Below are 14,458 nucleotides of genomic sequence, written 5' to 3'. Positions count from 1 at the left end.
CAGGAGAAATCCCATACCTATGAAGTCCTCCCCACGGTCGGGCAACCGACCACTAATAGTCTACTCCCTGCCTACACGGGTCTGCCCATCGTAGACACTTCGTACACATGGAATCATACATTTGACGGCCTTTGGTCTGGCTTTTCTAACTTCGCATAATGTTTCCACGGTTCAGTCACGATGTAACGTGTACTTCATTCCTTTTTATGGCTGAAGAATAGTGTTCCGTCCCACCGGCATACCACATTTGCTGACACATTCATACGCTTTTGGCTATTATGAGTAATAAGGCCACAAAGACTCCCGCACAGGCTTTTGTGGGGACACCTTTTCACTGCTTCGGGGGCTCTACCTAGGAATGGAATTGCTGGCCACTCTATGTTGAACTTTCTAAAGAACTGCCGGACTGCCTTTCAGTGTCTTTACCATTTTACGCGCCCCAGCACTGTATGAGGGCTTCAGTTTCTCCACATCCTCATCCAACACTTGCTACCGTCCATCTTTCTGATTTGTCATTCTAGGGAGCATAAAGTGGTATCTCATTCTGGTTTTCAATTTGAATCTCATAAATGACTAATAATGTTGAATAGCTTCTCAATGCTTATTAGCTGTTTGTATATCTTCTCTGGAAAAGTCTATTCAAACCATTTGCTCATTTTAAAATTGGGCTGTCTTTACATTATTGAATTTTAAGGACTCTTAGTAGATTCTGGACACTACTAGATTACCAGAGGTGACATGCAAACATTTCTCTCGATTCTGTCCTCGGAAGCACAAGCTTTTCACTTTTGAAGTCCAACCTACAATTGTTTTGGTTTCCTGTGCTTTAGGTGTTATATCTAAGAATCTTAGCTCTTACATTTAACCTTTGATCCATTTTGACTTAATGCTCATATACGGTGTGAAGGAAGGACTCAACTTCTTTCTTTTGCAAGTTGATATCCAGTTGTCTTGGAACCGTTTGTTGAAAAGCCTCTCCCTTCCCTATGTAACTGTCCTAGCACCCTTACTGAGAATTACTATGTATGGGCTTATGTCTGGACTCTCAGTTCTAGCCCACTGATCTATCTTTAGCCTTTTAACCGTAATCAAGAAGTGTAGTTTGTAGTAAGTTTTGAAAGTAGGAAATGTGAGCCCTACAACTTTGTTCTTTTCTAAGACTGCTATTGGCTGAATGTTTGGGTCCCCCCCCAAAATTCGTATGTTGAAGCCTTAGTCCCCAGTGTGACGGTTATCTGGAGTTGGGCTTCTGAAACAAAATTAGGTTCAGATGAGGTCACAAGTGTGAGGACTCCATAATGGGATCAATGTGAGCACACAGTGGGAAGGCAGCCATCAGCAAACCAAAACGAGGGTCACCAGGAACCAAATCTGATGGCCCCTTGCTCTTGGGACCTCCCAGCCTCCAGAACTGTTAAGAAATAAATATCTGTTGTATCAGTCACTCCAGTCTGTGGTATTTTGTTAGTGCAGCCTGAGTGGTCTCAGATGACTGTCTTGGCTATTCTGGACCCCCTGCATTTCCATATGAATTTTAGGATTGGCTTCTCAATTTCTGCTAAAGAGCCAGCTAGTGTTTTGATATGGATTGGATTGAATCTATAGATCAATTTATTGCTATCTTAACAGTGAAGTCTTATTCCTATTTTATTATTTTTCATGCTGTTATAAGTAAAATTGTTTTCCTCATTCCTTTTCGATTGTCCATATCTAGAATATAGAAGTACAACTTATTTTTACATATTTATCTTGTATCCTGCAACATGGCTGAACTAGTTTATGAGTTCTGATAAGTTTTGTGTGTGTCTGTGTGTGTATATTCCTTAGGACTTTCCATCTACGAGATCATTTCATCTGCAAATAGAGTTTTGTCTCTTCCTTTCCAATCTGAATGTCTGTTATTTCTTTTTCTTGCCTAACTGCCCTGATTACAATCTCCAGGACAATGTTGAATCAGAAGTGGCCAGAATGGACATCCTTGCTTCTTTGTCCTAGGGGAAAAAGTTTTCAGTCTTTTACCACTAAGCATGATGTTAGCTGTGGTTTTTGCATAGATGCTCTTTATCAGGTTAAGGAAGTTCTCTCCTTTTCCTAGTTTGTTAAGTGTTTTTACCATGAATAAGCGTTGGATTCTGTCAAGTGCTTTTTTTTCTGTGTCTATTGAGATGATCATGTGGCTTTTGTCCTTTATACTGTTTTTTATACATGCTTTTTGCATGTTGAACCAACCCTGCAATCCTGGGGTAAATCCCGTTTACTCCTGGTACATAATCCTTTTCATATGTTGTCCGATACAGTTTGCTAGGGTGTTGTAGAGGATTTTAAGACCTATATTCATTCATAGGGAATACTGGTCTGTAGTTTTCTTAGATATCTGTGTCTGGTTTTGGTATCAGGGTAATATTGACCGCACAGAGTGAGTTGGGAAATGTTCCTTTCTCTTCTATTTTTTTGAAGAGCTTGTTAAGGATCAGTGTTAATTCTTCTTTAAACATTTAACAGAATTCACTAGTGAAGCCACTTCATCCTGAGCTTTTCTTTACGGAAAGTTTTGTTGTTTTTTTTTTTTTTTAAATCTCTTTACATGTTATAAACCTATTCAACCATTGTCTTTTAACCCACAAAATAGCAATTTTACATGGTTCAATCCAATACATTTTCCCTTTGTGCTCCTTGTCTAAAACTCAATAAGGAAAAGAGGTCTTGGATCTTTCCCATCAATGTGAATCAGCTCTTTATGGTTCATATTTGGTGGCTTTTTAAAATCGTTATTTGCTTTTAAATTCTGGTTCTATCTTATCTGAGTATACCAAAGATTTAAATATGTATTAATCAAATCCACTCAATTTTTCCTTGGTAATTTGTTGCATTATAGCTTTTAAGATCACAGGATTTCTCTGTTTAGTTAGCTGATGTTAAATTATATTTCCTTCAGTACATCTTTCCCCTTCAGTGACTCATAAAAAGTAATCCTTCCTGTTTTCATAATTGAAACAGAATCTGGCAAACACCATAAGTTAAGATTTGTATAAAACATCTGTACTTTCACCCAGCTCTATAGCAATCCTCCTACACTGTGTCATTTGCTTTAGTTTCTTCAAACCTTCTCCAATGTTTGCTGTGGGTTTTCTGACAGTATTTGCTGACAAAGAAATGCATCTTAGTTTGTCATCATGTTTTCAGCCATTTCTACCAGCACAGGAAGGAAGGATTTCCCCAATGTCATGGGACTTTTTATCTTTCACAATGAAGCAGCCTCAGAAGAGGTTTCTAACTATTCATCACAAAGCTAGGAACATCTTCTGCAGCGTTAGATGGAGCTCTGCCTCATGTTCCCGTATGGCATGGGTCAGTCTCCCAATGGCAATGGCTTCCAGCTCCCCCGGGCTCATCTCCCAAGCACAGCACACACCCTGAGGGAGGCGCATCCAGTTTCAGAAGGCTTCTTAAAGAAAATGACACTTCTGGTCAGCCTCGAGGGGGCTCTGAGGAGGAAGACCGTTCACAGAGCGGCTGACAGAGCTCGAGGCAGGAAGAGCACTGCCAGCACCTCCGTGCTCTCTTCTCTCAGTGCAGGACCGTCTCACCGGCCGTCCGCTGGGTACTTGCAGAAATCTTCTCGTGCCACTGGTCCGTTTTAGAAAGGGAGGTTTGAGCAAAGCAGCACGAGCTGCCACGCAGCGGAGTACCAGCCACCAACACCTGCATGCTGGGAGCACCAGGGCCTCCACGCGCTCAAGTGCCCTCCGTGCCCCGGGACGGGACCACTGGCCAAACACAGCACACCGACCACACACGGGCACCTGCATGCTGGGAGCACCAGGGCCTCCACGCGCTCAAGTGCCCTCCGTGCCCCGGGACGGGACCACTGGCCAAACACAGCACACCGACCACACACGGGCACCCGAACCGACCCGTGTACGTACCACCGGCCGAGCAGGCTGCCTCGCGGGTTAGCTCCGAGGTGCGACTGGAAGCAACAGCTGTGCAACGAGGTTCACACCTGCCTCTGGCATCAGGCCCCACCCTCCTGGGTGCCTCCCTGATTACAAGTAAGAAGTACGGGATCCAGCACAAAAAAGTCGGATGGTACCTCCAGTCATCAGTCTGTTCAGACACAACACTCTCTGCTGTTACTGGTCTTCCCTAGGCCTCTACTAAGAAACCATGTTGTGTCTCCTTCAGTATCCATCACGATGCCCAGTAAAGCTTACCCTGACATTTTATTTCTGTTGCTGTTAGGTTACTGTGAATGGGTATTTTCCCATGAGGTGCTGTAACTGGTTATTGCTGACACAGACTTTCTCATTAACTGTAGTAATTTTCCAATTAGCTTGTTTGTGTTCTCTGGGTATATAACATATTACGTCTCATCCATTCGAAGTTACATTTATTTCTGTTTCAATTTTTATTTCTTTGGACAGAATTGCCAAAATAATATTTAATAGTTCATTCGTTAACTGAAGAAATATTTCTTCTCTGCCCTCCATAAAACTTACAATCCCAGGGGTTAGAAACAAAGAAGCAAAATGCAGTATGACAGTAACAGCTAGGGAGGAAAACCGAGAAGAGGGAGATGGTAGGGCTCCCAGTTTAAATAAAGTGATCTCGCTAAGAAGGTGACACCTGAGCAAAGATCCAAGAAGGTGAGGGAATAAGACAGACGAATACCTGAAGGAAGAGGATTCCAGGCAAAGTAAACAAGTACAAAGGCCCGGAGGCCCCCACGCCAGCACATCTTCTAGCAGCAGGGAGACCAGTGGCTAAGTGCCCGAGGGGAGCAGAGGTGGAGGAGGAGGACGGGGAGGAGGAGGCCGAGGTGAAGTCACAGGGTCTGCAGGGCTACGCTGACAACCTCGCTCTGCACCCAGGTAACACAGGAAGCTACTAGGACGGGAGAATGGCACGGTCTGGTACAGCGCTGTGATGGCTGTGCCGGGCACGGGTGCAGCTGGGACTAGGCAGGAGGCTACTTCAACCCAGAGACGGTTTCCGCCACGGTGGCAGGAGGAGAGAAGGTAAGACGCAGTCAAATTCTGAATCCATGTTGGAGCCAGAGCAGAAGGACATATGGATGCAAGCTGAGGACAGAGTGGTCAAGGCTTTAACCTGAGCCAAGGAAGATGGGGAGTAGGTTTGGGGAGGAGGCAGGTAAGTTGAGAAGTTCAGGTCTACGTATGCGGAGCCACCTACAGAGATCCAAGTGCGGCCACTGGATCCTGCGCTCTGGGACTGCGGACTAACCATCTGGGAGTCACTGGTACCCTCAGAGCATAGGAGACCACACGAGGTCACCAGCACGGTGGGTGGTCACACAGAGGTGGAGGGGTGGCTGTGAGCTGGGGAGGAACCCAGCCAGGGTGGCGAGCCTGGGGGCCAAACAGGACCGTGTTTCAGGGAGGAGGGGCTCACTGCAAGACACCGTAAGGATCCCTGGAGGCCTGGCCAAAGCCAGGGAGTGATGGAGCAAAACACAGCCTCTTGCCCTGAGGAGCACGTATTGTAATGAGGGCCTCTGACAGAAAAGCAAGCAGACTGGAGGCAGTTGTCAGACTGTGATCAAAGCTGTAAAGAAAATAAAACAGAGGAAGGGACAGAGAACAGGAGCCACAAACCCCAACTTCATTCAGGGCTAGGGCAGCAATAAGCCCACCACCAGGCTGTTTTTGTCTTCGGGTCCCTTTGAAGCTAGAGACAGCCAACCGCAAGTTCTGGCCTCTGAGCTTAAGCATAAATGCTGAACAGCACTTCTGGGAGGCCCCGTGAGGGAGCCGGCACCTTCCCCTCCCGTTCCTGCTGCCCACAAGCGGACTGGAGCCCTGCAGCCAATGTAGACCAACAAGGGGATCACAGATCCCAGAAAGATCACAGCAAACACAGGCATCAGGAACACCCCCAGGGTTTTTTTACCAAACCCTGCATAAGGGGCAGGAGGACACTGTCTTCACTTGGGATGGGCTGGCTGGGTGCCAAGGAGCACGAGGTCTGGGGCAGGGAGGTCAAGATCAGGCACTGCTGGGTTTTGCGTGGTACCTTCCGAGCCCCGCTCAGATGTGTAAGGAGACCGAGCAGGTTGCCGACGATCCATGTGGGAGTTCAGGGTGGGGCCTGGCTGGAGGCAGGAGTTGGAGACAGAGCACAGAGACCTCTCGAGGGCTGCCTGCTGCCAGACGACTCAACGACCCCCAGGCTGGAGGATGCACAGTAACAGCAAAGGCATCTGCAGAAGACGAGCCATGAGGAAGCGAGAGAACGGCACCAGGGGGGCAAGTGAAGGAGGCGACTGCCCAGCAACTGGCCACTTAGCAGCGTCAAGTCAACTGTGACAAAAACATTTTCATGGAATGTTAGGGGCAAAACTTCTGACTTGAACCCGGAGAGACACACGGGAGGAGGGGCAGGAAAAGGAGGCAGCAGCTGGAAGAGGACATGGGGCAATGAGAGCCATGTGCATGCTGATGGGTCGCAGTAAAAAGGGGAAACTGAGATGGGAGGGGAGAGATGCAAGTGCTGGAGCCGCAGGCCAGAGGGGCAGGCTCGGGGCACAGCTGGCCACTGGTGGGGCAGCTCCCCCACAAGGTACAAGCAGACCCAAGGAGGGCGGTAGCTGTCACAAGTGAAAAGTGGGTGACGAGGCCAGGCTCGGGCCACGTGGGCTAGGAGCCGCATGCAGGAAGCGGGGGCCGTGCAGTACTCAGGGTTCAGAGTCAGGAGGTGACGGTCCACGGCGAGGGCCAAGCCTCAGGGCCCCGCTGTCATGGCCTCTGTGTGGCTCCCACTCCTGCTGGCCTGAATACACGGTCCACGGCGAGGTCCAAGCCTCAGGGCCCCACTGTCATGGCCTCTGTGTGGCTCCCACTCCTGCTGGCCTGCACACACGGTCCACGGCGAGGGCCAAGCCTCAGGGCCCCACTGTCATGGCCTCTGTGTGGCTCCCACTCCTGCTGGCCTGCGCACACGGTCCACGGCGAGGGCCAAGCCTCAGGGCCCCGCTGTCATGGCCTCTGTGTGGCTCCCACTCCTGCTGGCCTGCGCACACGGTCCACGGCGAGGTCCAAGCCTCAGGGCCCCGCTGTCATGGCCTCTGTGTGGCTCCCACTCCTGCTGGCCTGCGCACACGGTCCACGGCGAGGGCCAAGCCTCAGGGCCCCGCTGTCATGGCCTCTGTGTGGCTCCCACTCCTGCTGGCCTGCACACACGGTCCACGGCGAGGTCCAAGCCTCAGGGCCCCGCTGTCATGGCCTCTGTGTGGCTCCCACTCCTGCTGGCCTGCACACACGGTCCACGGCGAGGGCCAAGCCTCAGGGCCCCGCTGTCATGGCCTCTGTGTGGCTCCCACTCCTGCTGGCCTGCACACACGGTCCACGGCGAGGTCCAAGCCTCAGGGCCCCGCTGTCATGGCCTCTGTGTGGCTCCCACTCCTGCTGGCCTGCACACATGGTCCACGGCGAGGTCCAAGCCTCAGGGCCCCGCTGTCATGGCCTCTGTGTGGCTCCCACTCCTGCTGGCCTGCGCACACGGTCCACGGCGAGGTCCAAGCCCTCAGGGCCCCGCTGTCATGGCCTCTGTGTGGCTCTGGGAACACCCTGAGCCCTATCGCTCCAATGGGACTGTGTGCCAATGGTGCTAAGATCTGCCAAGACTTCAACACAGCCCACAGAGCTTTCCCCCAACGTGCAAGTGCCCTGGCTGCCCACTGAAGACCATCGCACCCCCTGTGGGCCATGCCCCACGCGTGCCTGACTCTACTCGTTCAAGGATCGGAAATGTTTGCATCCACTTGTTTAACGGCCTCCCTCCTGCCAAACCTAGTGGCAACAGGACAGGGACCTCACTTGTCTTTTTCTCTGTGACACCCCAGTGTCACCAGCAGTGCCCAGCGAGCGTGCAGAGGTTCTTCAAGAGCAGCAAGGAGCAAGAGGCCTTCAGGGTCTGGCACCTCGGCTCTGGGGTGCCTCGCGGTGGCTCTGTGAGGGAGAAGCAACAGCAAGCCCCACCTTCAGACCTAATACTAAGCGTCTGTTGCACAGCTGCCCCTGCCCACTGCTGAAGCTGCTGCCTGGGGCTGGGGTTTGAATTGGCTCTAGCACACCCCACCACTACAGACAATGGGAAACTGGGAAGCCCCATTTCCTGGCATGAAGCTTGTTTAAAATAACACGAACGGCCTGCAGCTAGCAGGGCACCCACCCTGACGTGGACCCGCACCTGTCCCCGGAGGCCCATACCACCCCAGTGTTCTCGTCTGTGGCCAAGTATCCGAGCAGTGGCGTGAGAGACAAGAGGAGAAGCTCAGGAGGATGCAAAGGGTAAGAAGAAAGCATTTCAACCATGCTCTAGCTTTGGCAGGATTCTGGAAGGCAAAGGCAGTCCGAGGCTCTTTCGGGTAAGAGCAGACAGTGCTCTGGAGGTCTGACAAGGTTGGAGCCTGAGAAGAGGAAGGGCATCACACATAGATGCCTGTCCCAAGCCAGAGAGAGAGTCGGCGTCCTTCAAGTGATACAACCACCTCTGAGAGAAGAAACGGCCACTCTGTAAACCAAAAAATCTAAAGTAAAAAAAAGTGAGGACCTAGCCTACCGCCACCCTCCCGGACTCAGCATACTTAGGATTTTGTCTCTTAAGGCCAAACACTCACGCTTACCACTGTTTCTCAAACTTGAGAACACACGATCCCCTAAATCCAGCCAAGACCAAGCTGGAAAAGTTATAACTTTAGGCATATAATTGGCACCCAGACTTTCTATAACAGGCACAAACCCAGGCTCAGAAATTGCAGACCCGTATTTGGTCAACAAGACTGTCACCAAATTAAAAGCAGAACATTTCAACAGTCCTATAGAGAATTCAGAGACACAAAAGAATACGCCCACAGACCCAGCTGGGAGCAATGCCCCATGCCCCGCCCCCCCAGCCTGTCACGCGTGAAGAAGAGAGGGCAGCTGGGATGGGGGACTGAGCTGGGTCAGGCTGGGAGGACCAAGAAGAGGCCCCAGGTGAGCACCGAGAGAGGCACAGGTGAGACTCAAGGTGAGGAGTCAGGGGGTCCAGAGCCAGGGCTCCCAGGGACCAATGCCAGACCCTTTCTCCTGGGCTGTGAAGACCCCCACCTGATTTGGATAGTGGTAAAGAAGGTCTCTAAAATATTACTTTACTTCAGTTTTCTGAGGAGAAAAAACAGAAGTCAATATACCAAAATATTAACAGGATAATTAGCAGAATAATTTGGAAAGTAAACATAAGTTACTTTTATAAGAGAACACTTTTTTTAAGATTTTATTTATTTATTTGAGAGAGAGTGAGCACGAGCAGGGGGAGCAGGAGAGGGAGAAGCAGACTCCCTGCTGAGCAAGGAGCCTGATGCAGAACTCGATCCCAGGACCCTGAGTTCATGACCTGAGCCGAAGGCAGACGCTTCACCAACTCAGCCAGCCAGGTGCCCCCAAGAGAATACTTTTAAAAGCATAATTAAAACAGGGCCTCCAGTTCAAGGAGCTCACAGGTAGACTCACAGCCAGGCCCAGAACACAAAAGTGTGTCCCACGAACCCCACTCTCCCTGCTGTTGTAAGAACATAAAAACAAGTTCCACAAAGCAAAATCCAGTCCAGTGGTTCTCACCAGGGCGATTCTGCCCCCCAGGGGACATCTAGCAATGTCTGGAGACATTCTGGGGGTGGACAGAAGCCAGGGGTACCGCTAAACATCCTATAATGCACAGCCCCCACTACAAAGAACCACCCAGCCCGAAGGTCCACAGGCCATTGAGAGGCCTGTGCTGGCCCAGCTCCCCCCAGGACTGAGGGCTCAGTGAAGAGAGGGTGTCCAGCTCAACGCATGCGGCTGCGTATGTCACGACCATGCCATTCTCTTCCCACTGTACCAGGAGGCAAGACCAGTGCCCACCAGGTAGCCAGGAGCCCCCCACCAGCCCTGGGGCTGTGAGGAACCTGGCCGGATTTGCCAATCCTCTGAATAGCAAGGAACGTCCACTGAGTCCGAGGAGGAACTGCCTGTCAAGAAAGCAAGGAGCACTCGGCTCCTGGTACCCTGCATACACCCTTCAGAACTCCAGCCCCTCGACCCTCACTCCCCTCTCCCTGCTGTCTGCACAGTGCCCCTGCCGCCCTGAGGCACCTGCATCTGGACCGTGCTCAAGACCGTGACCAGCAAGGCTCCTAAGTATTCTGTATTAATTCTGTATTAACTTATGCTTCTAAGTCAAGGGTCCCTAGTTTCCCAGTGAAATTTCCACATTATCCAGTAAACATCTAGAAAAAAACGTCAACTCTCAACAATGACACGTTGATGGATTACAGGTGATCCAGACAATCTGTGAGGGAAAATGGTGGAAGTAACTTCTCTGATTTCAAAAATTCATTTAAATCATTCTAAAGCAAAAGTAAAACTCCTTTTAACCGGGCAAGCTCACTTGAAATGACACTGTAATATCTCTTTACCTGTGTAACTATCTGCAGGACTATTTTTAATCAAAGACTATTTAATAAGTCTGGAAATCAATCACAGTCAGGATTATAAAACCACAGAAGAGAACCTGGAGGGGAAATCCCTTCCTGTCTGCTGTTGCCCACACTCACCAGCCAGTCCCAAACATGATGAACTGCCACAGTTCTGTCAGTTCCAACGACAGGCCTGGGGGTAGGCTGAGTGAGACAACAGCCCAGCAATTAACAGCTCCCCCACGAAAGCCTCATTTGTCTATTTATTTGTTTGGTGGGGGAAGGAAGGATAAACATCAACCCAAATGATGTTTCGTTGGGGGCCTCAGGTGGGGTGATGTCATGGTTTCTCTGAGCCACAGGGTCTTCAAGGAGTTGAATACAAAAACACCCACCACCTAATCCTAAAAGGGCCTGGACAACAAGCATCTGGTATGGGTGGCAGCGCTCCCCTAACCTCCCTGATCAAACAAGGTGCAGAGAAACAGCACTGCTCCACCGCTAGTCAATGAAAAGCAACAAAACCTCGCTTCTGCTTTTGGGCGAGGACTGCCCAGGGCAGTCTGACTCGAGTAGTGACGACTACTCCAGGCAGCACGGAGTCCCCTGACTCACCTGGGGTGGCCCTGGAGCTATGCGACAGAAGTCAGCAATCTCAGAGCAGGTAAGTACCCTGCCTGAGGTCTCCCCGTCACTGATGAACAAAGTGGTGCGGTATTCGAACCCACCACGCTGCACCCACCACCCCCTGTCGCCACTGAGGTGGATGGGGACGCAGGGGTCTTCCAGGAGGAGAGAAAAGCTACCTGGCCTCTCAGGGAAGGAGTTCAGAATCACAAACGCCCAGCCACGGTTCTCCTGGGAACATTATGACCTTGGTCGCCTACGGAACTTGTTTCCAGGTGCTTTGTTCTCGTCATCATCAAATCCTCTGCTAACTAGGTAAAGAGCAAGTGCGGCCCCTCCCACTAGAGACACGGACTTTATGCTCACGGAAGGCGACTTGGCTAAGTGGCCATCCAAGGTCACGCAACTGGCAACCGAGTGGCAAGGGCTGTATTTCAGGTTTGGTGACGCCCCACAAGATGGGTGCCCATTAGGTCGTTAGGTCTCTCTTTACAGATTCCCTAATTAGAGACTGGAAGGCAACACATCAACACCTTCTGACGTTAGGCTTCCGGGAGGACAGCTGGACACCAACCGTCGGGCACTCTTGCTGGGCGCCCGCGACCCCACACCCTGGAAACCCCGGTCTCCATCCCAGCCCCCAAAGTCACCAGCCTGCCTACCGCAAAATGTCACTGGGGCAGTTCACCTTTTTCTTCTTCTTCTTCTTCTTTTTTTTTTTTTTTTTAGGACGAAGGGGCCACAATCGGGCTCCGGAGGGCGAAGCGGGGCGCCAGACAGACGCGCTCCACGCCCTGCCACGAAGTCCTCGAAGGCCGGGCAGGCAATGGACGGCCCCACGCCACACCCGCCCGGCCCGAAGGACCCCAGATCCCGGAAAGCCCGGCCTCCCAGACCCCGCCGCCGCCGGGAAGCCCGGGGGGCCGGCCTCACAGGCCCCCCCAGAGTCCAGGGAGGCCGGCCCTTCAGACCCCAGACCTTGGAGAACAAGGCCCTGCAGACCCTCGGATCTTGGGGAGCGCGGCCCTGCCGACCCCCAGACCCCGGGAAACCCGGGAGCCTGGCTCCGCGGAGCCCCCGGACCCCGGAAGCCCGGCCCCGCAGACCCCCCCAGACCCCGCCCGGTGCCCCAGGCCGCGCCCCGGCCCCCACCCTGACCCTCCTCCCTCCCCTCCGACCCCCCGCGGTCCGCGGGCACCAGCCAAGCGCGGCCGCTCGCCCGGCCCTCAGACCCCACCTTGAGGGTCGGGTACTCCTGCACCTTCAGGGTCATGGAGAGCTGAGCAGCTGACTCCTGCACCGCCATCTTGAATCGGCCAAAACAGCGGGTGGGGGAAGCGCCGCGCGCGGCACGCCGGGTAGTGACGTCGCGCCCTCCGGCGGGGGCGGGGCGGGGCGGGGCGAGCCGACGCGTCCGCTCCAATCGCGTCCGCCCACCAGACAGTGGCGGCGGAGAAGGCGCGGCCGCGGCGTGCGCGCGGAGAGGCGTCCGGCCCGACCAATCATCTCTGGCCTTTCTCTCGTTCAGCCAATCAGCGGGAAGCCCGGCTGGGCGGTTTCCTCCTTGAACTCGCGGCCGGGAAAGACAGGCTCTCCGGCCGGGACGCTCCGGCCTGTGCGGCGTGTGCGCGCGGGGGTCCAGAGCGCCCCCCGGGTAGGGAGGCTGAGGACTGACGAGGGGCGCAGCTGTGGGGTGCCTGGGCTCCCGGGAGGCGGTCCCCCGAGACGGTGTCCCTCCCTCGTGGTAGTGGCCCAGTCGTGTGCGGGCCACCTGAGCGTCCGCCACGTCCTGTCCGTCGGGCTGCCGTCCGGCCGAGGAGAGCTGCTGGAGTCCCACCGTAGAGCCTTAGGCTCCTGTTGGGAGAGGAAGGCGGAGTTTTTGTAACTGATTTTCAGGAAAGACGCTCCCGAAGTGTGCTCTCCCCACCGCTGGTGCATGGCCCTGGGTCCACCACGGTGCTGTAGTTCCTTCCCGACCATTTCACATTCTGTCCTTTCAAAATAATCCTCTTATTCCCCCTTTTAAACAGAAATGAAATTAGGTTTCATTAATTAGGGGACGACTTTCAAATTAAACCATTTCTCGTGTTTCACATTCATTCCTGAAACAATTTGTTAAAACTTAAACTCAGTGTTGGAAAAACACCTAAGACGACACAAGGGGCGCTGCTATTGGGGGAGCGGGAGCCACCTCGACCCTCGGCCCCCCACCTCTGCCCAGCCCCCCATGCCGTGCAGGTGATGAGAGAACCATACTGGGGTGAGAAGCAGCTTCCTGTCTGGATCAAGCCAAGTTCCTTGTACCCAGCTGCATCAGCATGAGTGAGTTCACCAGGATAATCAGAAGATGCTTACAGCTCAATACTAATCAAGCCTTCTCCCCGTCGCTGAATAGATGCAACATGGCCATGCTCATTTCCAAAGTGTGAGAGTGAGGAGTAAGATAGATTCCTGTGTATGGTACATGCCTCTCAGGAGACATTGGGAATGAGATTGGTGTAAGACTAGGGGCTCCTGGCTGCTCAGTCCGTTAAGTGTGGGACTCTTGGTTTCGGCTCAGGTCATGATCTCAGGATTGTGAGATTGAGTCCCGCATGGGGCACCGGGCTCTGCACCCAGTGGGGAATCTGCTTGGGATTCTCTCCCTCTGCCCCTCCCCCAACTTGCACAAAAGTGCACACATCCTCTCTTTCTCAAATAGATAAATCTTTTTTAAAAAAGAAATTGGTGTAAGACAAGAAAAATGCACCATTCTATGGGAGAAGATATTTGCAAATATCTTATCAGATAAAGGGCTAGTATCCAAAATCTATAAAGAACTTATCAGGGTGCCTGGGTGGCTCAGTTGTTGGGCGTCTGTCTTCGGCTCAGGTCATGATCCCAGGGTCCTGGGATCGAGCCCTGCATGGGGCTCCCTGCTCCGCGGGAGGCCTGCTTCTCCTCTCCCACTCTCCCTGCTTGTGTTCCCTCTCTCGCTGTGTCTCTCTCTGTCAAAGAAATAAATAAAAAATCTTAAAAAAAAAAAAAAGAACTTATCAAAGTCAACACCCAAAGAACAAATAATCCAGTTAAAAAATGGGGAGAAGACACGTACAAACATTTCTTTTTTTTTTTTTTTTTTTTTAAAGATTTTATTTATTTATTTGACAGAGAGAAACACAGCGAGAGAGGGAACACAAGCAGGGGGAGTGGGAGAGGGAGAAGCAGGCTCCCCGCTGAGCAGAGAGCCCGATGCGGGGCTCGATCCCAGGACCCCGGGATCATGACCTGAGCCGAAGGCAGACGCTTAACGACTGAGCCACCCAGGCGCCCCACGTACAAACATTTCTACAAAGAAGACGCACAAATGGCTGACACATGAAAAAATGCTCA

General features: G+C 52.2%; 1 protein-coding gene across 3 annotated transcripts in view; it reads right to left on the bottom strand.

Moving 5' to 3' along the window:
- Window positions 1-12,468, bottom strand: part of MAEA (macrophage erythroblast attacher, E3 ubiquitin ligase) — a 33,968-nt gene extending 21,500 nt beyond the window's left edge. For all 3 annotated transcript variants that reach the window (XM_036070162.2, XM_078068287.1, XM_036070163.2), the window contains exon 1: window positions 12,324-12,468. In XM_036070162.2, coding sequence (XP_035926055.1) covers window positions 12,324-12,392 — 69 coding nt within the window. In that variant the 5' untranslated portion in view covers window positions 12,393-12,468. The remainder of the gene's footprint in view (window positions 1-12,323) is intronic.
- Between the last annotated feature and the right edge of the window lie 1,990 nt (window positions 12,469-14,458).

The sequence above is a fragment of the Halichoerus grypus genome, chromosome 3, assembly GCF_964656455.1.
Source record: "Halichoerus grypus chromosome 3, mHalGry1.hap1.1, whole genome shotgun sequence".
NCBI classification, from domain to species: domain Eukaryota; kingdom Metazoa; phylum Chordata; class Mammalia; order Carnivora; family Phocidae; genus Halichoerus; species Halichoerus grypus.
This window is presented reverse-complemented; position numbering and strand designations above follow the sequence as displayed.